The sequence below is a fragment of the Onychostruthus taczanowskii genome, unplaced genomic scaffold, assembly GCF_017590055.1.
Source record: "Onychostruthus taczanowskii isolate IOZ18803 unplaced genomic scaffold, ASM1759005v1 scaffold21, whole genome shotgun sequence".
NCBI lineage: Eukaryota > Metazoa > Chordata > Aves > Passeriformes > Passeridae > Onychostruthus > Onychostruthus taczanowskii.
Window position 1 is genome coordinate 334,959 of NW_024499351.1, and position 20,607 is coordinate 355,565.

The 20,607-nt window shown below is 50.8% G+C and overlaps 2 protein-coding genes across 5 annotated transcripts; one reads left to right on the forward strand and one right to left on the reverse strand.

Moving 5' to 3' along the window:
- The first annotated feature begins 86 nt into the window (after positions 1 to 86).
- LOC121335832 (ninein-like protein) lies at positions 87 to 13,670 on the forward strand. Of its 3 annotated transcripts, XM_041404362.1 has the most exons (15): positions 87 to 266; positions 951 to 1,122; positions 1,553 to 1,739; positions 2,033 to 2,169; positions 2,248 to 2,385; positions 2,604 to 2,742; positions 3,936 to 4,046; positions 4,588 to 4,677; positions 5,125 to 5,133; positions 6,627 to 6,723; positions 7,290 to 7,357; positions 10,664 to 10,915; positions 11,934 to 12,146; positions 12,823 to 12,939; positions 13,033 to 13,670. In XM_041404362.1, the coding sequence occupies exons 4-15, from the start codon at positions 2,102 to 2,104 to the stop codon at positions 13,219 to 13,221; spliced, it is 1,491 nt and encodes a 496-aa protein (XP_041260296.1). In that variant the 5' UTR covers positions 87 to 266; positions 951 to 1,122; positions 1,553 to 1,739; positions 2,033 to 2,101; the 3' UTR covers positions 13,222 to 13,670. The 3 variants fall into 3 exon arrangements, with proteins under 3 accessions (XP_041260296.1, XP_041260298.1, XP_041260297.1); XM_041404364.1 differs by lacking the exon at positions 5,125 to 5,133; XM_041404363.1 differs by lacking the exons at positions 87 to 266; positions 951 to 1,122; positions 1,553 to 1,739 and adding an exon at positions 1,743 to 1,788.
- GINS1 (GINS complex subunit 1) lies at positions 8,089 to 16,642 on the reverse strand. 2 transcript variants are annotated; one of them, XM_041404367.1, is made up of 7 exons: positions 16,548 to 16,642; positions 16,404 to 16,468; positions 16,204 to 16,299; positions 15,823 to 15,913; positions 15,523 to 15,639; positions 15,081 to 15,155; positions 8,089 to 8,192 (listed from the first exon to the last, which is right to left on the reverse strand). In XM_041404367.1, exons 1-7 carry the CDS (start codon positions 16,620 to 16,622, stop codon positions 8,187 to 8,189), a joined length of 525 nt encoding a protein of 174 aa, XP_041260301.1. In that variant the 5' UTR covers positions 16,623 to 16,642; the 3' UTR covers positions 8,089 to 8,186. The 2 variants fall into 2 exon arrangements, with proteins under 2 accessions (XP_041260301.1, XP_041260300.1); XM_041404366.1 differs by lacking the exon at positions 8,089 to 8,192 and adding an exon at positions 14,413 to 14,831.
- Between the last annotated feature and the right edge of the window lie 3,965 nt (positions 16,643 to 20,607).

Consider the following 20,607-nt stretch of genomic DNA (forward strand, 5'->3'; position numbering starts at 1 on the left):
GGCGCTGAACGGGGATGTGCGCGCGGCCTGCGCATGCGCGGGGCGTCGGGCCCGAACGGAGCCGAGAGCAGCCGAGCGGAGCGGGGCCGATCTGGGCTGAGCCGGGCCGGGCCGGGCCGGTACTGCGGTGCCTGCCTCCCGCGGATGCATAGCCCCGTTTTCCACGGTATGTCAGTGTCTCTTAAGCAGCCAAGGCTCAGCAACTCCATGGGATGAGGTTTGTGAGAAGGATCCTGGTTGATGGCTTTGATCTGCAGCTCCATGAGGTGATTTCCACTAACCTCGCGTTAGTGTAATTAAGCAATTAAGTGCTTGCCAGTTCCCTACCCAGGACAGTTCGTTTGTGTTTGATGTTTTAAAACGATCCTGTAGGGAATCCAGACACGAGTACAGACATCACACACTTAAAAAGGTTTCTCCGTCCATTTCCCTGTGTTCCCCCCGCCCCACCCCAAACAAAAAACCCAAAGCAAACAAAAACAACAACAAAAAAAGGAGGCTAAAGATCAGGATTTATTGAGAACTATTCAGGCCAAGATACTTTTTTTTCACAAGTGGATGATTCCATAGGATTCAGTCAGGCATCTGAGGGTGGTGATCTGGGGAGGGTTCTTCATTTGCAAGACAGATTTTAGATATGGTCTGTACTGCAGCCACTGCATGGTGCTGAAAGGCTCCCTTGGGCACTGCCTGAGTAGGAGCAATCCCTGCCTAGGCGGTGTGGGATTGTAATGCAGAACAACAGGGGGCTCTTGAGCCTGGTCTTTTTGTGGCAGGGAGAGGGATGCGCATCCTAGGAGAGGAAAAACATCACCCCAGTTCTCATATTGACTTCAGAAGTGCTGACGTCTCTGCACCTCACATGTGACACAGATTGTCCTCTTTTTAGTGCATGAACAAGCTTCATCCTTTTTTTTTTTTGTTTGATGTAAAATCTTCTTTCTCCTTAGTGCATTCAGTTCCAAGGACTGGCAGTGCTTTTTGCTTTTGAAGTGACACCATGTGAATGTGCTAAGGGGGAAGTGAATCTCTGCTTACCTTGACACCCAGGACAGCTCAATCCAGGATCTTGAGAAAAAAAAAAAAGAAAAAAGAATCATTCTTTTGGCTTCAGACTTTGAGGTAACAGCTCTCTGAAGACAGGCTTCTTCCAAACCTGGTACAAAATTGGTGCTTTTGGAAATGTTGTGAGTTCTGTATCAGCTTCCTGGGTTCTGCTCTTTGGTCAAACAAAATGTTGGCTGTCAGTCCCCATCTGACAGTTCTCACAAGACCCTGTAAGTGATACAACTTTCAGTGCTGGTCTTTCTGTGGATGCTGGGTGTTGATGGGTCAGCAGGGAGACCAAACGGAATGGTCTGAGCCCCAGACCTGCTCTTGTAGCTGCCATGAGGGCAGCTCAGGACATCTCCCTCCTGGCAGCCTGGGGTTGTTTCTAAAATGTTCTTCAGTATTGATTTGGTCTCTGAAGTTTGCCTTTGGTATTGAAGACCAACAGTTTTCTTCTGCCAGCTTGGCCCCACTGACTTATTCCTGCTGTTTTTTTCCTCAGCATCAGAGGGCAGCGCTCAGGGAAGCAGCAGCCTGTCCTTCTGGCCAAGCTACCTGGGCCCACATCACTTCTCCAGCCTCAGCAAAGACACTGGACTTGCCAAGCCTCAACTTGTCATTGCCAGCTGAGCCCTGGAAGAGCTCAGAGGAGATCCTCAGGGTCCCTGGTTCTGCCTGGATCGGTGGTGGTGGGTGAAGTGAGCAACTGCCCAGGGCGGGAGAAGCGCTTGCAGCCAGGTTCAGGATGGGTTTGGTCACCCCAGGGCTGGGGGAATGTGGGGGTGGATCTAGGCTTATCTGTGAGATGGGGGGCATCCCTGAAAGACTGGAGGTCTGGGGGAATGTGGGGGTGGATGTGATCTAGGCTTATCTGTGAGATGGGGGGCATCCCTGAAAGACTGGAGGGTGGTCAGATGGTGTAACAGCAATCCTGTTGGAATTGTTAGAAGAGGGAGGAAGTGATCTCAGTCTGTTCTTGCAGAGGCGGAGCAGCAGCACGGAGCAGCAGGTGAGCCTGGCAGGGCTGCCTGCAGCTTGGGACAACACACTCATGGTCCCCAGGAGTGGCCTCCAGCATGCAGCTGGCACCTCCTACAGATACAAACTGCAGTGCCTCTGGTAAGGGCTCTGCTCCCTGTGAGGGCCTTCCGTGGGCTGCCTGAGGGGGTCTTCACGCCCTGCTCGCTGTGTCTGCAGGACCCAGGTGAGGCAGATCGCCAGGGAGAGGGACAAGGCACGGCTCAGTTTGGAGAAGGCAGAGAGACACTGCCTGCAGCTGGGCAGGGAGCTGGATGAGCAGTACATCACTCTTGAGCACACCCAGAGCAAGCTCAGGTAGAAGGGGTTCTTTTGGTGGGGTGGAGAAAATGTGCTTACACATCCCTTTTGAATCTCCCACTTGTTTTGCCAATGTGTCATTGGCAGGAAAGTCCTTGAAGACCCCTCTCCACCCCTATGATCTCAGCATCCTTCCAACAAAGCTCTCATCTCCTGCTTGTGGCCATCCAGGAACACGCTCTGTCTGTCCCAACCATGTTGCTTTTTTTCCCCAGGAATTTTCAGGCAGAAATAGAGGCAAAAGAGCTGCTTTTGCAGCAAGCAGTGAGTCACCAGGCGAAGCTGGAGGCTGCTGCACAGCTCCTCCAGGGCAAAGAGGCCAACCTGCAAGGGAGACTGAACCATGTGATGAATGTAAGTACCACTGCCTTGGATGAAACACCTTCGCTCTTTCAGAGGTGGCAAAGCAGAGGTGGTGACAAATATAGATGGTTCACTTTGTTCTTGTTGGGAAGAGCAGGAATTTTATGGAGAAGAATCAGCCACATCCATACAGTCGTATTAAATACAGAACTTGTTACCTTGCCATGCCATTACTAAACTGCTGTATTGCCTGTTGGCAGTGGTTTGGCCCTTGGTAACACCTGAAAACACAATGACCAAAGCTAAAACTGTGCCAGGGATCATGTCAAAGGCAGAGATGATGGTGTCTGCATGCCTGGGATTACCCCAGTTCTGGTCAGTGTAAAAGTACAGATGGAGATAGCTCAGGACTTGCTGCCTTTGTTAACTGTGAGGAAACCACAATTTTGGGGTGCAGAGGTAGAGATGATTCTGTGGGGCTGTCTTGCTCTTATTGTGCAAAATCCACTCCTGTCCTTTGGAGTCCATGTGGTATCAGTAATGTGCTGCCCTGTCGTGGTTTAGGAATGATGCTTCCCAATTTAGCTGCTTGCTCACTCCCTCATCCCACTTTTCAGTGGATGGAGAGCAGAATGGGAGGCACAAAAAGCAGAGACCATGGGTTTAAATAAGAACAATTTATTTGAAACAGCAGTGAGATAAGAAACAATCACTGACAGCAGCAATATTAACAACAAAAGTGTACAAAAGAGAGGGTGATTTACATGCCAAATGCTCATTGCAGAGCAGCCACGTTTTCTCTGGAAGGCATCTCCTTCTCGCTGGAACTGAGAGAGAGTGCTTTCCCTCTGTCCCCAGTGAATGAGGTGGTACAGAATAACATCTGGGCCTTAGCCACATCCTCTCCTGGTTACTGCAAAAATCAACCCTGTCCTGGCTAAAACCAAGCCATGTCCAGGGTCTCCTGGGAGCTGTGCTGTGTTTTGCCTTCCCTCTGTCCCCAGTGAATGAGGTGATACAGAATAACATCTGGGCCTTAGCCACATCCTCTCCTGGTTACTGCAAAAATCAACCCTGTCCTGGCTAAAACCAGGCCATGTCCAGGGTCTCCTGGGAGCTGTGCTGTGTTTGGCCTGCTGATATTCCAGTTGTTTTACAGCTCCCTGCTGAGGACTTGTGGCTCATAAACCCATCCTGCCATGTCAAGACCCACTGCATCAGGGAAATCTCCATTTTATCTGCAGGAGAACACACAGCTACAAAATAAGGTCACAGAGATGGCTGAGAAACTGTCAGCCTCTGAGGAAATGGTGTTGGAGCTGCAAAAAGAACTCAACCACATTGTGAAGGATAAGGTAACCTTTCCTTGTTGCAGCCAAATAAGAACTTTTCAGGAATTCATAAAAAATTGATCTTGCATATTTTGTTCAGTTGCTATGGTCTCCCCTTGTGTGAGCTCTCCTGTGCTTTAATGACAACCTGGAAGCTGGGGAGAAAAAAAAAAAAAGGTGTGAGGAAATTTTCCAGTTGCAGAGAATTCTGCAAATCTGCAGTCTTCAAGGGAAAACTTATAGAGTTCGGTTTCCAGGAAAGTTCTATTTTTCACTACTATTGAAGTAAAGGGCTTGTTTTAGTATCTTCCAGTCCTAAAATTAATCTGAGGAAAGAAGTGAATCTGTGATCTTGTTAGCCAGGAAAGCCTGCCTGTAGTTTGGTGTCTCACATGTGGAGAAAATTGTTTTCCTCCTCTTTCGGACCCATGCCACAGGTAATGGGCCCCTTAGGGAGCCTTCTGTTGAATGTATGGTTGTAGCCCCATGACCCCAGTGATTTAGTAGAGCTTTTGACTCTCCATTTGGAGATGATTTTCCTGATGAGAAGTGTTTCTTTGTGCAGCTGGAGCAGGGGGAGCCCCACAGCCCAGAGTTCCTGAAGCAGAGCGAGCGCTTTGCCGAGATTGTCCTGGAGTACGAGCGGCAGTGCCAGGTACGTGTGGGCAGCACTGCTGGTGTCACAGCGCTGCTCTCTGCAGCACATCTCTTGGCCACTTGGGCCTGAGAGAGTGCAAGGAGGCAGACCTGACCATGGGGCAGAGGGATTCCTCTTACCTTGTTCAGAGTCCTGTCTCCTCACTCCTGAAACCCTCCATGGGTTGTTTGCCTTGCTAGGATTTTGGCAGGAGAGAGTAGGGGTGGATCATAAATTCCTTCCTGCTTGTAGCCATAGACTATTTTGTTAGGGAACCATGTACCTCTGTTGTTAAGGACAGACCCTGGGCTCTGTTGGGTTTCTTCTTGAGCACAAGGAGAAAGCTGTTCTCCTGATTTGGAAACCGTATTAACAGCTAAAGTCTTCTATCTTGTTGTTTCTCCCTTCTTTCTTGCTCCCACTTAAAAAAACCCTAAAAATCTTGTTGCTGCTGAACTCTGCTAGAGAGTCAAGGTAAGCCAGTCCAGATATCTGGTGTGTGTGTGGTCCAAGAATTGGTGCTGTGTGTATTGTAACTCCTGCAGGGTGCTGTGCTCCTTCCCAGAGCATGAGGCTCTCTGAGGCATGAGCACAAACTCTGTTTCCCTTCTCCCATTTTTAATGTGTATATCTTGCATTTTTAACTTGTGTATCTTTAACTCATGCTGGGTGCTCTGTTCTTTGAGTCTTGTGCTTGTCACATTGCCTTTTTGTTCCCATGTGCTGTGTGGGTGGCTGGGGAGCACCCCTCAGCAGGGACAGGGACAGTCACATCCCCCCAGCAAGGGCTGAAATGCAGACTTTCAGCAAAGCCATTCTGTGGATGCATCAGGCAGCCCTTCTCCCAGCTGTAATTAAAGGCAAACATTCTGAAGCACTATCCAGTGCAACATTGCTCCAGGTGGCACCAGAGGGTTGAATATGCTCGGTGCTGCAATTTTTCCTCTCATTGAGCAGCCCCAGAGTTGTCCACGAGAACGCTGATGGATGGAAAGGTTTGACCTTCAGGCTTCAACTGCCCCTGTGAAGGCACGCACTGGGGTTTATCCTTTACACTCGTTGAATGCTCTCAGCCCCCCTTTCCTGTCTAGAATGGAGATGAAACAAACTGGGTTTGCATTTGTCTACATCTGCTCAGTAATATTTGTTAACTGGAAGTGTCCTAGTTCATAGTCTCTTGCAGCACATCAGTTTCCTGTGTGGCAGGATATGGGATGTAATTGGATTTCTGCTCAAAGTGAACAGTCCAGCATGCCTTGTATGCTGTTGCTTCCAGTACAGGATAGAGGATGTGAAGTGAAGCAAACAGCTGCCCATCTTCAGACACCTCCATGGAAGTGGCTCATTGCACTGGTGTGGTGGCTCATGACTTGGTGTTCAGCTCTGGGACTCCTTGCTGATGGAGATGGGATAAACTCCCGTGCTGGCCTTGGGGTGTCTCTGGCACCAGGAGACCAGCAGGACTGCTGTGCTTCCCATGGGATCAGCACCTTGTTTTATTACTTCTGCAACCTGGAAAAGTTCATTCCCAGAGACCTGTGGGCTTTGCTTCACTGTGAATCCTGCTGGTTGCCTTCTCTGCACAGAGCAGTGCTTGTTAGCCAGCCCGTATGCCCACTAGAGAGCCTTGAGGATGTAAACACAAACCCCTGGGCTTGTGCTGAGATCATGATGTTTCCTTCTTCTGTGTTGTATTCTACCAATGGTTATTTAGGTCAGGAGGGTCTCAGGAGGCCCAGCCCCCTGAGGTGTTGGCAGCCCCCCTGGTTTTGTGTGCTTTTGCATTCAGGCGCAGTTGCTTTGTGTAGTGATGTGGTCTTGGAAATCTGGGGTTATATTTCTTCTTTGGCTCCTCCAAATTCTCTGATGTCTTCCTTTGTTTGGGAAGGCTGTGCTGGGGCTGGGGGAGGCCCTACCAGGAGCTTTGGAGGAGCTTTGTCCTGTGTCCTGAGCAGTGTTTGTTTCAGGTGCTGTACGAGCAGAACGGAGCGCTGCGAAGGGAGCTGCAAAGGCTGCGCCTCCAGCTGCAGGAGAGCAGGGCTGAGGGAGGGCTGCCAGCAGCAGGTAATGTGCAGGAGGGCTCAGTGCCCATCCTCTCAGTAACAACAAAGTTCCCTCTTATCCAAGTCTGCATGGGAGTGTGGGGAGGCTTGTTGTGCCTGAACTACTGCTGCCAGTTCTGGTACTGAGTAGTCATGGGTGGGAAGAAGGAGAAGATGGGTGGTGGGGAGGAGGGAGATGGAGGAGAGGAGGGTTTTCCAACTTGAGAGCTGCTGCTGGAACCTGTGAACTAGGCAGCTGTGGGTGAACTGGCAGATTTTCAGTGTTGAAGATGCTGAGGAAACAATGCAATACAGAGGAAGTAGCCCCAAACTGTGGGTTGGAAAATTCAAGTTGAGCATTAGATAAAAGCTTCTGGTCAAGAGGGGTAATGCAGCCCTGGGACAGGTTGCCAGATAGATGGGGAATGTTCATCTTTTGGGGTGGTAAGCAACTACCAAATCCCTTATGGACTGGATGAAGCTGCAGCCATCCTGATCGGTCCTGTCTTGTAGGCCTCCCCTCACAGGGCTCCTCTCTGCCATCGTACCCCTCTCCAAGACTTCTTGTTCCTACTTTTGTGTTTACAGAAATGTCACTCCCAGTGGAGCAGCTCCAAGAGCAGCTGCAGGACCTGAAGGTGCAGCTGGAAACCAAGGTGAGTGGGGTGGGGGGAGATGTCGTCATGGCTTGGTAAGCACAGCTGCTACAGTGTGACTGATGAGACATCTGCTCCTGTAGGGTTGCTGGAGAGAGAGTTCATGCCAGGGAGCAGGGTGGTGCCTCGTCTCTCTTGTGGGGCTACTTCCTGTGCTTCTCCAGCTTGTCTTGGTTGGAGGGTTTGGAGCCTTTGCCTCACTGGCTGGCAAAGGCTCTGTGGAAATCACTGTCACCTTGTGAAATGTGGGAGATCACTCAGTGTTGTCACAGTAAAACCAGGCACAGGACCAAGAGGAGAAGCAGCCAGGTGTTTCCTGATGGTAGGGGATGTATCAGAGCCTGTCACCCTTGGCTTGCAGCACACTTCTAACCTGCCTGCTCTGAGGTGACAGTGTGAGCCCAGCCTCCTCTTCAGACAGCTGTGAATGCTCATGTTTCCACATTTACTCAGTTTCCACATTTACTCCTTTTGCTGCTGAACTGAGAGGTCAGTGGTGCTTGCTGGGTTTTGTGCTGCAGCACTGCAAGAGAAAATCCTAAACTGCCACATAGGTGACAGAACAGTTCAAGGAGCACAAAGCTGCCTACAGATCTTCTGCCTGCTTGATAGTCCTGCCTTTGTGCACATCAAATCCTGGAGTTTCTGGTGTTCACAGGGGAGTTGTGGGGAGCAGCAGCTTCTCACCCCCACATCCTGCAGATTCAGTGAAGCTGAGGGCTCTGCTGTTGGAAGCGACAAGGAGTCTGAAGAGCTGTTCTCTGGGGGAAAGTGAACTGATCCTCCAAGACTCAGATGAGCAGGTAGTCCAAAATCTTCTGTTGCAATTTCAACACTGAAGGAACAGAGAGGAAATGAACAATTGTATGATGGACACACAAGTACAAACAGTGCAGATGTTTGTTGTAACAAATGGCCTGTTCACTCTAGAAGCTGGAGGCAAAGTGGAAAGCATTTGTCAGGGAGAAATGGAATCTTGATAGACAAGAGGATGTGCTTGGGAAGGAGGCAGAGTTAAATGCCTTCAAAGAGCAAACATCTCAGAACACAGACCTGACCTGCAGGGCAAGAAGAGAAGGAAGAAAGCTCTGTGAGACAGTGGTGTAACAGCATAGGAGGAAACCTGACATTCAGGCTGTCAATACAGAGCTGAAGAGGAAGAGGAACAGGTTGAAACTCGAGCTGATGCAGCTCAAAGGTGTCATGCAGTACTTGGAAAATGAACCCAGAGCTCAAGAGAGTGTCAGGTTTGAGTGCAAAGGTAGTTTGAAGATCCAGCATGCTGCTGCAAAGAAAAAGCGGATGCCTTGTGAGACACAAGGCTGCTTAACACCATGATGGTGCTGAAGGCTGTAACAGCAGCTGTGTTCTCTTGGATATTCCAACAGCAGCTTTGTTCTGCTGCTCTCATGAAGTGGACTATGAACTAGGATACTTCCTATTAAAAAACATTACTGAGCACATGCAGACAAATGCAAAAGCTATAATATGTCTTTTACTGATGATGGGAGTGTGGTCAGGGAGCTGGGATGAGCTTCTGTGGCTGTGGCTGACTGCTCACTCATCTCCTCTGCCTTGGACATGGATGTTGGAGATGCCACAGGAAGCACAGCATGTGAATTCAATGTAAAACTCCCAAAAGCAGCTGCACTGAGGTGAGCAAACACCATGTAGCCCATGGACTAGTCCTTGTGCTTCAAGAAGAGAGGAAGAACTTCCTCACACAGCTCCACTGCGTGCCACAGGCACTGCCACACTGCAGTGCTGCCCTCCCTGCCAGGATGGATGGTCTGTTATCCTGTGCCCTCCCTTGAGGAATTTGGGTCCTATATGGCTCGGGTGTTTAGCAGCAGTTGTTGGATAGGACTGTCCAACACAGGACTAAGCTTCATTCCCACAAGTGCCAGTATTCATGGCCTCCTGGGAGACTGGGAGTACCAACAGAAGTGGAAGAATAATGATGCCACCTTGGATCTGGGGTCACAGCTTTGTGTCCAGCACTGTAAAATCACAGAGGCCTCACAAACAAGCTGATTTCTCCTGCTTTATTTCAGTTGAGGGGTTGGCCTCACCACCTGTTACGCTGTAATGAAGTCTTGGTGTGTCTTGATGAGTCAAATCACTTGTATCCACAGGACTGCCAAATAATTTCAGCCAGCTGGAAGCCACATAAATTCAGTCTGATGCTCTTTGTCCTCATTCCCCTTTTATTTCCCTTCCCTTGAAGACCTGCTCCGTCTCTACTCTTGTCTCTTGATTGTCCTCACATGTTTTGCCTGAGTTATGGGAAGGTTTTTTCTCAGTTTTCCTCAGTCCTTAGCTGCCATTGAAAACCAAATTGGAAGAGATCAGGGAGCCAGCACAGAATGCCAGAGTAAATGGGGCTTGTGCATGGTTTTCTCACTCTGCTGTCTCCCTGCACAGGAGACCTGTGCTGGCTGCTGGAGAATAGCTTGCTGAAGAGTTAACATGGGATGGATTTCTTCCTTAGGAAGCTGTAGATAGGTACTGGGGTCACCCACTGAGCCATAAATCTGGGGAGAGACAGGTTTCTGGTGTGGATGATCCCAGTCTGCTAAACTGTCCCTCCCATTGTTCTTCACTCCTTGGTTGTAGGTCTCTGACAGCTTTGCAGGACTTTGGATGTCCCCACGCTGTCTGCCCTGGGCTGGGCTGAGCTGAGTCACCTGCTGGGGCACAGGCCCCTGACTCACTCCTGCATCAAGTCAGGGCCATATCTGTTTTGGCTTGGCTTTGCTTCATGTTGCAGGCCAAACCCAGATGTGGGACTAACCAAAACAGGGCTCTCCTCTGAGGGGCTGTGCTTTGCTGCTCTGTGGTCTGAAGCTGATCCTATCCCTCTTCCCAGCAGGAAAAACGGGAGTGAATTGGGTAGAGAGAAGCTGGAGGAGCTGGCTGAAATAGCAGAGTTAACAGCTTTGGTAAGAAGCCATTAACCCTAACTGCCAGACTCTTGGCTGAAGGATTTAGAAGGACAAAAACTGCACATGTTCATAGAGAAGAGCAAAAATCTTTGTTTCAAACATTCAAACCTAGTCTTCCTTTGAAGAACCAGCTTCATCTTTTAACTTGTAAAGAAGTGAAAACTTGTGTGACATTGAAAGTCTTACAGAAGGGGAAAGTCTTTAATGACTTAATGAACTTTCACTACTTTCACTCTTTCTCCCTGAGATTTGTCTCACTCCCAGTCTCAAACCCACATGGCTCAGTCAGTCTTTGTTTCCTGTGTTCCCACCCCAAGCTTCCTGTGCATGATTTGTTGTGTCTTTTCTCCACCTTTTCCAGAGTGATAAGGGCAAGGAGGAGCTCTCTCACCCAGATGTCAAGAGGCCTCAGCTGGGCTGTGAACCCCCTGAGCACAAGGCTGGTCACAGCGATGGCCCTGGCACTGCCCAGCTGCAGAGCCAGAGCCTTCTGGAGGCTGAGTGGCTACGAGGGGCAGAGACTGCTGCAGGGCTGGAGCACCACCAGAGGCATGCAGCATGCTGGATGGAGATGGAGCTGCTCCAACAGCAGCTCCAGGCCTCGCAGGAAAAGGTGAGTGTCCTTCATTCAATAGCAGGCTGCTGAGTGTACTCTGTGATCTTGGTATTGTCCTGCCTGGGGCTGTGCTGGACACCCTCCCTGGGCAGATAAAAGATGTCCTCTTTCTCTTTGTGGGGGACAAAGGATTCTCCCTCCTGCTCAGATACGGCTGAAGCCAGTTCAGGTGCAGCTGGGGAGAGGTCCTTGCTTGCTTGTCCCTGTGATACCCACTGTCCTTGTCCTGTGCAGGCTGGCTGGGCAGAGGGGATGGGGGCTGAGTGGAGGTGACTCACACAGGGGTGCCAGGAGCTGTGGTTCCCCATGGCTCAGCTGACAGAGGAGCTGGAGCAGTGGTAGAGTTGGATAAGGATTGGGAAGGGGTGACAGCAGCCAGACAGGGCTTGTTGAGGGATGGGAAATGAGGTGGTCAGAGCATATTAATGTGGATCACCAGGACAGAGGGAGGAAAGCCAATGTGAGAAACCTTCCAATGTGTTAATATTCCTCTCCTGCATTCTGCCCTGAGGACTGGCTTTCCAAAGTACAGCTTACCCATGCCAGCCATCCCTAGGCAGCCCTAATGCAAAGTTGGACCAGATCTGCTTCTCATTACCAGTTTTGCCCTTTGCTGGTGACAGGAAGCAGAGGACATGTAGTACAGGACATTGAGTACATCACAGCTAGCCTGGGATGTATTCAAGAACCCAAGTCAGCAGCCCTCTCTGTCTCTTGCTCTTGTGGCCCTTGGTCCTGGGACTCCCTCCCAGACAATCCCTCCAGCAACTCCTGCTCCTCACTACTCAGCAAGGGGAGCATCTCTCAGCAAGGGGTCTCTGTGTCTCCTCCTGCAGCTCTCTCACTCCCTTGCTTTGCAGGCTGCCCAGTGAGCACCACTGCTGTGGTCCTGCAGCTCTGCTGTGCCTGTGCTGGGGTGAGAGCTGAAGGCTCTCCTCTCCCCCAAAACACAGCTTGGGCCTGTCCTATTGTTGGCTCAAAGCTGTAACCAGCTGACAACCTTTCTGTGTTACAGCTTTTGGAAGCCAAAGCCAGCCTGAGCCTGACCCAGGCCCAGCACGCTCTGCAGTTGCAGCAGGCCAAGGCCCAGATAAACAACATGGTGCCAAAGAAACAGTTTGAGCAGCTGCAAAACACCTTGAGAGAGGAACAGTGCAAGACTCAGCAGCTCAAGGAAAGCCTCCAGCTGCAGGCTGAGCAAACATGCAGGCAGCTGGTCAGGACCCAGGTAAGCAGGGAGCTCAGTCAGAAGCTCAGTCAAGGGTACTGAGAAGGGAACACTGCTGTCCTGGCAACCTGTAAGGCAGCTGTGACTGAAGCCACCAGAGGTGTGGGTGGGAGATGGTAGATCTGAAGAACCCACATGGAAAATGCACTTGCCTTCAAATTCAGCTGCAACTTTAATTCTTCATGAATCCTTTAGTCACCAGCCTGCACTCAAACAGGTGGATTTACCTCTAGGGCACTGAGCAACCAGGTGTTGGGTTTTTGTGAGTTTGTCTTCTGGGCAAAGATAGGACAAAGATAGGTCAAAAAAGATAGGACCTAAGGAATTATAATGATCAGGCACAAGGACTGCATCCAAGGAGACTTTGTCTCTCCCTGAGCTCTCCTGGACATGGCTGGGAGAGGGGAGGCCAATGGCTTCTTTTTATAGAAAACACTGCTGGAAAATCTGTGCCTTGTCCTAAAACTGGTTGGGTGCAGACCTAGGGAAGGTTGTACTGCTCTAGACATCTGTCCCACTGCTCTTTGTATCCTGCACCTCTGAGGAACCCCCCTGCTGTGCCTCAATGAGCATGAGGGTCCATGAACAGGGCCTTGGGGAAATGTACAGTCCAGGGTTGCCAGAAGCCAGGAGAGTGCTGGGACAACCCACAGATAGACTTTCTTGCCCACTGCAGGAGGAACACGAGCAGCTGCTGCAGGCAGCTGTGGAGCAGGCAGAGGGGCTGGAACAGAGTCTGAGGAATGCTGAAGCTGTGCTGGCAGAGAGGGCAGCTCAGCTCGGAGATGCCCAGGTGAGTGCCAGAGGGGCTGGTGCTGTGTGTCCCTGCCTATCTGGTACCCCTGCAGGGGATGTTGCAACCTGAAGCCTCCTGTCTCTGCTTTAGGCCCAACTCTCCAGGAACAAACTATTGATTGAAGAGCTCCATGGAGAAAACAGGAGGTTTGCAATGGCCCTGCAGGCTGCTGAGCTGAAGCAGAAGAGCATGGAGGAGAAGAACCAGCTGTTGGAGGAACAAGCCTCAGCTCTGAAGCAGCTTATTGGAAAAATCACACCAGCATCTCTGAATGGGTGATGGGACATCTGCAGTGGCAGCCCCTGGTCCTGGCTGGGGCTGGTCAGGTGCAGAATGGGAGATATGGCACGGTTGGGAAATCAGCCTTGTCCTCTCTGGTCTTGCCAGGATTTTCCTGTGCAGAAAATACCAAATGGGAAGCCAAGAGTCCTTTGAGGAAACTGGTCTTGTGGATAGCTGAATTTTCCAACTGAAAGCAGCAGCCTTGGTGCCTTTCTCAATGGCAGTGTGCTGTTATGTCATGTGTCTCAGGGCAGCCAGCTCACAGGATTTTCTTTGGCAGTGTTTGGTAGTGGTGCAGGTGCTCCCTCTCTGCAGAAGGTCGATGTTGGAGCCACAGTTACAGCTCGAAAGCCAGGGCAGAAAGGCTTGCAGGACCCTGTGCTTGGTCACTCCAAGCAGGAAAGAAAGCTGAGTTGTGGCATTAAAAAGTTTATAATGTTACAGCACCTCCTGCTGTTCCCAGTCTGCTCTGTATTTCAGTCACCTTCCCCAACTGCTCTGAACATTTATTCCCAACAGCTCCTCCTACAGCCTGAGCCGAGGATCCAAAACCAACCAGATTGTTGCCTCGGCAGTGAGCAGGACAGAGCAATGCTGTAATGCCCCAGGCATTTATCCTGTTCCTGCATTCTTCCCCAGCTGTTTGCTTTTTCAGCTCCAGTCTGAGATGGGGGCTAAGCAAACCTCTAGTCTTACCTAGGGCTGATGTTCTTGCAAGTGTTTTCCCAGACAGTGCAAGAGCTGAGGAGCTCCATTAGGAAAACCAGACAGGGAAAGCAGCTCTTCAGCTTTGTTCTGGTTTTGTGCTAACCAGAATCCTTAAAACTCTCTCCTCTCTTTCCCACCCCAAACTGCCAGACCAGTGCTCTGGGATAAGAGATTCTTCACAGGAACAGAGGCACAGGCCAAGCACACTGGGAAAAACCCAGGCCTACAACCCAGACTGCAATGATCATTCACACAGCACCTCAAGAAACAACATTTATGGGTCTCTGATGGGGACAAGGCTTCCTGTGTAATCCTGGAAAGAATCTTGTGCAGCCTTATCTGAGTTCCACTGAGATACTTAAATAACCATCACACTGCAGGGTCAGGATGGGTTTGGCTGGAGAGCCAGATCACAGTGCTGAATGAACACCACATTAACTCTTAAAAAACCAGGAGACTGAGGCTGAAGGAGTTCTTTATTTTGCAACCATGAAGTTTTCCTTGCTTCTAGAACACAGCCAGTTGGTGTCTTACATGCACAGTGTGAACAAAGAACTACTCCAAACAAAAATGCATTCACAAACCCTGGGTGTAGCTGTGGGGCTGGGATAATGCCCCTCCACTATCCTGGAGCCCCAGGATTGCTCTATTACCAGCTTGCACCCTTTGCTCATGAAGAGCTGTGGTTTTAAGGCATCAAAGGCTGTTAGGAGGAGTGGCGAAGTGCCACTGCAGAAATACTGAGTTGTCTGAAGTCCTGCACACACCAGAGCTCAGTCCCCATGGTGGGCAGGTCACCAAGCAGGAGCTGTCCCTCTTGTCCTGCACACTTAGGACAGAACGTGCTCCAGGATTCCTTGTCTGATCAACTGCTCACATTTCCAGCGGGGTAAAAAGTGCTGCACAGAAACACAGAAAAACCATTCTTGAATTTGTTGCTGCACACAACCAGCTCCGTTTGTTGTGCTGTACATCCAGAGCCTCGTGGCACCACATCAGGCAGAGCTGCACTCAGGACCAAGCAGACAGCAAATGCAAGGAGCTGTGTGTGCAGGGACTGGGACATGCTGCAAGGCCAGCATAAGCAGGGGAATGTCATGGGAGTGAAAGGGAAGGACGAGAACAGACCACACTCCTGCCACAGGTACCTGGCTGTTCTTCTTCAACAGGATGGTAGTGCCATCATCAATCTCAAACTCTCCATGGTCTTTTAAACACCGCACCTGCAAAGTGGAAACAAAGCTCTCTAAGAGTCCAATGAAAACCAGCCCCTCCAGGTAACAGTCCTTGGCATGGGAATGTGGTTTCTAGTTGGTCTGGTTAGTTAAGTTTCTGCAAAAAGCTGCAAACTGGATAACCTGCCCCACCACAAACTCCCTGCAGACTGGAAGTGCCATCTCTCAACATACTTTGTGCTCTTAGTAGGAGTAAAATGCTGGCAGGCAGAGTAAAACACAGAAACCTATGAAAGCTCTGGAACTCTGAAAGGTTTTGCTTGATGAACTGACTTGGGGTGGGGATGAAATGCTCAGAAAGAGATAGTCATGGAAATGTTTATTCACGGATAGAAGCCAGAAATCTTGCACTTACTTCAATGTACAAGCTTTTAGGAGGTTTGATGTCCTGTGTGAGGTCCAGCCCCTCCTCTCCTCCTACTGACCTCATGTAGGTAGCCAGAGACTTTTTGTACCGATTGAACCACTCCACCTGTGGGCATTAACAGGGTTGTACCCACAGACAATGAATACACACAAGTAAGTATTTACAGAAAGACAGGTTAAATGTCATGTTTATAGCGAGGGGAAGACTACCCTATTTTGATTGTACTAAATAATCCATCAGGAGGAATATGTGGGAAGAGGGGAAGAGTTTGAAACGAGGCTGACTCACTTCCTCAGCTGACATGTGGAACTGGATGGTGCTGGGCAGAACGCTGCCATACTCCCACCTCAGTGCTCGGATCCGTAGCAACCGGTCATACCTAGGGGAAGAAATGGGGCAAACCCAACACCTCTGCTGAGGTGAGTGCTGGCAACATCCCCAGGCCACAGCAGTGACATCCACTAATCTAAACTTTTAAAGAGCAGGAGGAAGCAGAGCCTTCTCTTTGCGGTGGTATCAGCAACGAACACAAGGAGAACCAGCTCCACAGCTGCCTTGCTGCCCGTGGAAAAGCCACCTGCCCGGGCCGAGAGTCCCGACACCCTTCCCCTGGGGACGCTGTGCCGGCAGGGATGGACCCAGGGGAGCGGCCGTCCCCGCCGCACTCACAGGTAGGCCAGGAGGCAGCGCTGGTTCCGGAGCAGGCAGCAGTGCCGGAACCGGATGAGGAAAATCAGGTCCGTCCGTCCCGCCTTCGCTTCGGACCTGGGGGATGAGGGGAGGGAGAAAGAGGAGTAGGAGGAGAGCTGCGGGCCGGGGAGCGCCGCCCGTGCCGTGCGGGACGCGCCGGGAGCAGGCGCGCAACTCACACATCCGCCTGGTTCCGCTCGTACAGCGCCCGCATCTCCTCCAGCGCCTGCCGCATCTCCTCCGTCTGCAACAGCGGGCACAGTCAGTGAGCGCGGGCCGCCGGCGAGGCCCACCCCGGTGTTCCCGGTGTTCCCGGTGCTCACCCGGAAGGGCGGGAGGTGCCCGCCGGCGGCGCGGTGCAGCTCCCGCACCATCTCCATGCCCCGCTCCGCCGCCATCGCGCCCGGCCGCGCGCGCGGGAAACCCGCCCGCGCACCAGCCAATGGCGGCAGGGGCGGGGGCGACGGCAGCCAATGGGACGCGATAGGCGGGGCTTAGGGGCGGGACCACGCCTCCTCGCAGGCCCCGCCACAGCCGCTCCCCGCCCTGAGCCGCGCTGCGGGTGTCGGCCGCCGCCGGAGACATCCTTGGGGTCATGCTGGGAGCCCCCGGGGGGCTGCAGCAAAAACTGGAATTTCTACCGCACACTCCTCTCTAGCAAACCTGTTTCCCGCAGTTCTCTGTGTCGTTCGCGGGCTGCCGCTCCGCGCTGCCTCTGGCAGGCTCCTCCCCATACTCCGCCAGCCCTTCCAAGCGCATTTGTCCCTTTTGACAGCCTTCCAACCCGAAGCATGCCAAAAGTAAAGGGAGAAAAAGAAAAAAAGAGATGGTACATTTGTGGATGGGATGGGAATTTTTTAGCACTCGAAGCCCTGGATCGAGATTCAATAACCCAGGACCACAGCTTGTCCTGCTCCAGGACTTTTTTTTTCCTTTGGCCATGTGTTTCTTATGGTTACTAGACATAAACAGCGAGCAGCGTTTCCTGTGCAACTGCGGTCCAGACTGGAAGAGTGGGGAGAGCGCGGTGGGGCTGAGACCATCTCTGGCCCGTGTGCCATCTCTGGCCCGTGTGCCCGAGCCACCTCTGCTGCTCGTGCTCGGGACGATGTGGCACTCGCACAGCTGAGCAGGGACCGCGACTGACTCTGGCAGGAGTGTTTTAATGATCCCAACCACTGCTGTACTGGGGGTTTTAGGCATGGAAACGTCCAGAAATGCTCCAGTCTGCCAGCTGGAGATGGGCTCCTGGGGGTCTGCAGGGACCCCTCCCCTCCCTCCCTCCCTGCCAGCCCGGGGCCCCGCGGAGCTGCGGGGCTGAGGAAGGCGCTGCGGGGCTGAGGAAGGCGCTGCGGGGCTGAGGAAGGAGCTGCGGGGCTGAGGAAGGCGCTGCGGAGCGCCGGGGGTCCCCGGAGCGCTGCCACTGCAGGAGCCGCACCGCACGGCTGTCTCGGCATTAATCATCGCCTTCCGCCGTGATAATGGCCCATCCGAGCCAGGAGAGATAATAGCAATAAACAGACATCCCGAATGCCAATTGTCCCTGCTGAAAATTGGTTGTTGCCTCTTGCCGAGGGATAGAAATATAGCTGCGCCTTGATTGAAAAATTCCGGGAAAGCTGCCTTATCTTATTGCTTTGCCAGATTAAAAAAGCCTCATACATAAAAATAGACCAAATGAATGAAGAATTTACAAACATCTATATTTTGTGTTAGGAATTGTGTTAAAATTAGGAAAACAGCTGAAGACACTGATTTATACAACTGTGACTATTTCAGGCAATGAAGGTTTACATATCACAGTTTAACAAGATAAAAGATCTCCCACAAAATACATAGATGACAGACAACTCATCTGAATTTGACATAATACAGCATCAAGTACACATGTAATGTGATGAACAGTGCCAGGTCATTCCCCAGTTAGGTAACATACAACCTCTTGAATAAGGCAATTCAAATATAACTCTTAATTCAAATCACAACATACCCAGGCAGCATGCAGGGAAAAGTAATTTATTTTGTATATTGAAATGACACAACTTGCAACATGTTTCCATTTTATGTAGTTAGAGCAACAGGATATAAACCATTCAAATAATATATATATATTTTTATATATCTCAAGTCAACAGTTGTCTTTACTGGAATAAAGATTATCTGTTTTTGGTAAAAATAAAACTATTTGAATTCACTAATTAACAAAATGCACAGTGATCAGAAACCCAATTCTTCTCACCATTGTCTTCCCTGGCTCGCTTGCGTTTCCCTGTGGCGCAGCAGCTGCGCAGCCCCGGATTCAGAGAGCCCAGAGGAACAAAGACTCCCGTGCTCCCCACGGCTGCAGAGTGCCACCCACGCCCCATGGACAGCAGTCCTCCCGTCACACCCATCACACCCTATGGCTTGGAAACTGCTTTTCCCACCTCCCTTCCCAATAAAACACTTACACACGTGCCTGACCTTGGGGGAGTCAAAAGTTGAATCGCTTGTGGAAACACATTCAGTGGAACAGGGCTTTTATTCCTTTTTTACCAATTAATTCCTCCAGACCTTTATGACCAAGACATTTAAGAAATTGTGAATCTGCTCAGAAGGGAAAGAAATCTGAGCCAAAAATCTCTTTGAAGTGGTGGAGCCTAACAGACATGGCTGAGGATTTATTTCCTCCGCAGCAGACCTGGGGATCACAGAAGATAATGAAGGCTTTCCCTAGTATAGAAAAGTCATTTCAAAAGGGAGAAATGAAGACGGGAAAGATTTTTTTCTACAATAAAAAATAAAATAGTCATTTCTCAAAGGCTAATCTAGGCAGCTTCTCCATGGTAAAAGGCTGTACTTCCCCCTGTTTTAACTGGATACCTGCAGGGATGGATCCTCTTGCTAAAGTGTCCCCTGGTGGCTGCCTGTCCCCTGCCCTGTCCCCACGTGAGGAAGGGGACAGGTCTGGATGCCAGCAGGATTCCCTGTGCCATGGGTTCAGGGCTGCTGGCAGGAGTGTGGAGGGAATGGCTTTGGACTGAAGCCTCACAAAGCTCTGGGTGAGGGTTCCCCGTGTGCCACAGGGCCTATTGAAGGCTAATAAATAAATCATGCCCATAAATAATGAAGAGGCTAAGATTGGATGCAAGGGGATCCAAATGTCCCAAGCCTGGGGATGGGATTCTCGGGAGATTTCTCTCCTTTGGGTAAGCTACACAGCAGCCACAGCAGCAGCAGCAGCAGCCAAGGTCTTCCTGCTGGACAGCTGTCCCAGGCTTCAAACCCCATCTATCAGCCAGAGGAACTACGGGAGAAACCGGATTTTCAGAGTGATTGTTACTGGATCCTGTTTATCACCTTTGCAGAGTTGTCTCGTGCCTCCCTACTACTCTGTTTACTGCTCTAGTAAAAAATCATTGGAATATTTCTTTGCCCTTAAAGATACAAAAAAAAAAAAAAATCTTCAAAAGATATGGGGAGAAAGGTCCTTTCACAATGACATTCAGAGCAAAAAAGAGAAACGACATCTTACAGATCATTAGAGAGCTATCTTTGGCAGAATATTTAAAATAAATTATTTTTACAAATATTTTCTGCAGTCATATATTTATTTTGAATAGTTCACTTTCAGCTATAGGGTTCACTACTCTCTATTGATAGGAAAACACCACAAATATAAAAATATATGAGCTCAGCACAACTTTTAGGCTACCACGACTGTGTCCAATAATTTCAAAAGTTGTAGATCGATACCACGGAAAATATGAAACAGGTTTTCTAAGAGCGTGTGTCGGGTTAAAAGGTCACAGCTCGCGGCTGCTGTAAAACACCCCAGGGAGGGCGGCTGGCTTGGCGCGGGAAGCAGCTGGAGAAGCCGGATGCTCGGAGCCAGTCTCTGCCCTCACCGGCCATCTTCCCACGGGGAATCGTGTCTCTCGGACCCCTAAGGCTTAGAGATGTCCTGCTGGGTGGTGGCTGCGGGCTGGGGAGCAGGTGGGTGACACCGGGCGTGCTGCCAGCTCCCGACGGATCCGGCCGTGCCCGGCCCTGTGCCGTGCCCGGGAGGAGCTCAAGCGCGGCCGCTCTCGCTCCCAAAGCCGCCCCTTTTCACCTTCGTGTCGGGAAAAGCACCGAGGGAGCCACAGCACCGTGGCCAGAGCTTGCCCCAGACCGTGTCCAGAGCCCAGCAGGACGGGGACTCTGCTGGGAGCCCCGAGGCCGAGCCCTGGTGGCCTTGCCTGGTCCCAATCTCCCCCTGCAGCGCGTGCCACCGAGTCCACCAAACATTTAGATTTACATATTTTGCTTTGTTTATACAGCATGTACAGAATATACAGCATCGGACAATTATTTCCCAGTAGACTGGAAGTGTCTCCCAAGATGACCTCTTTTATCAACAAA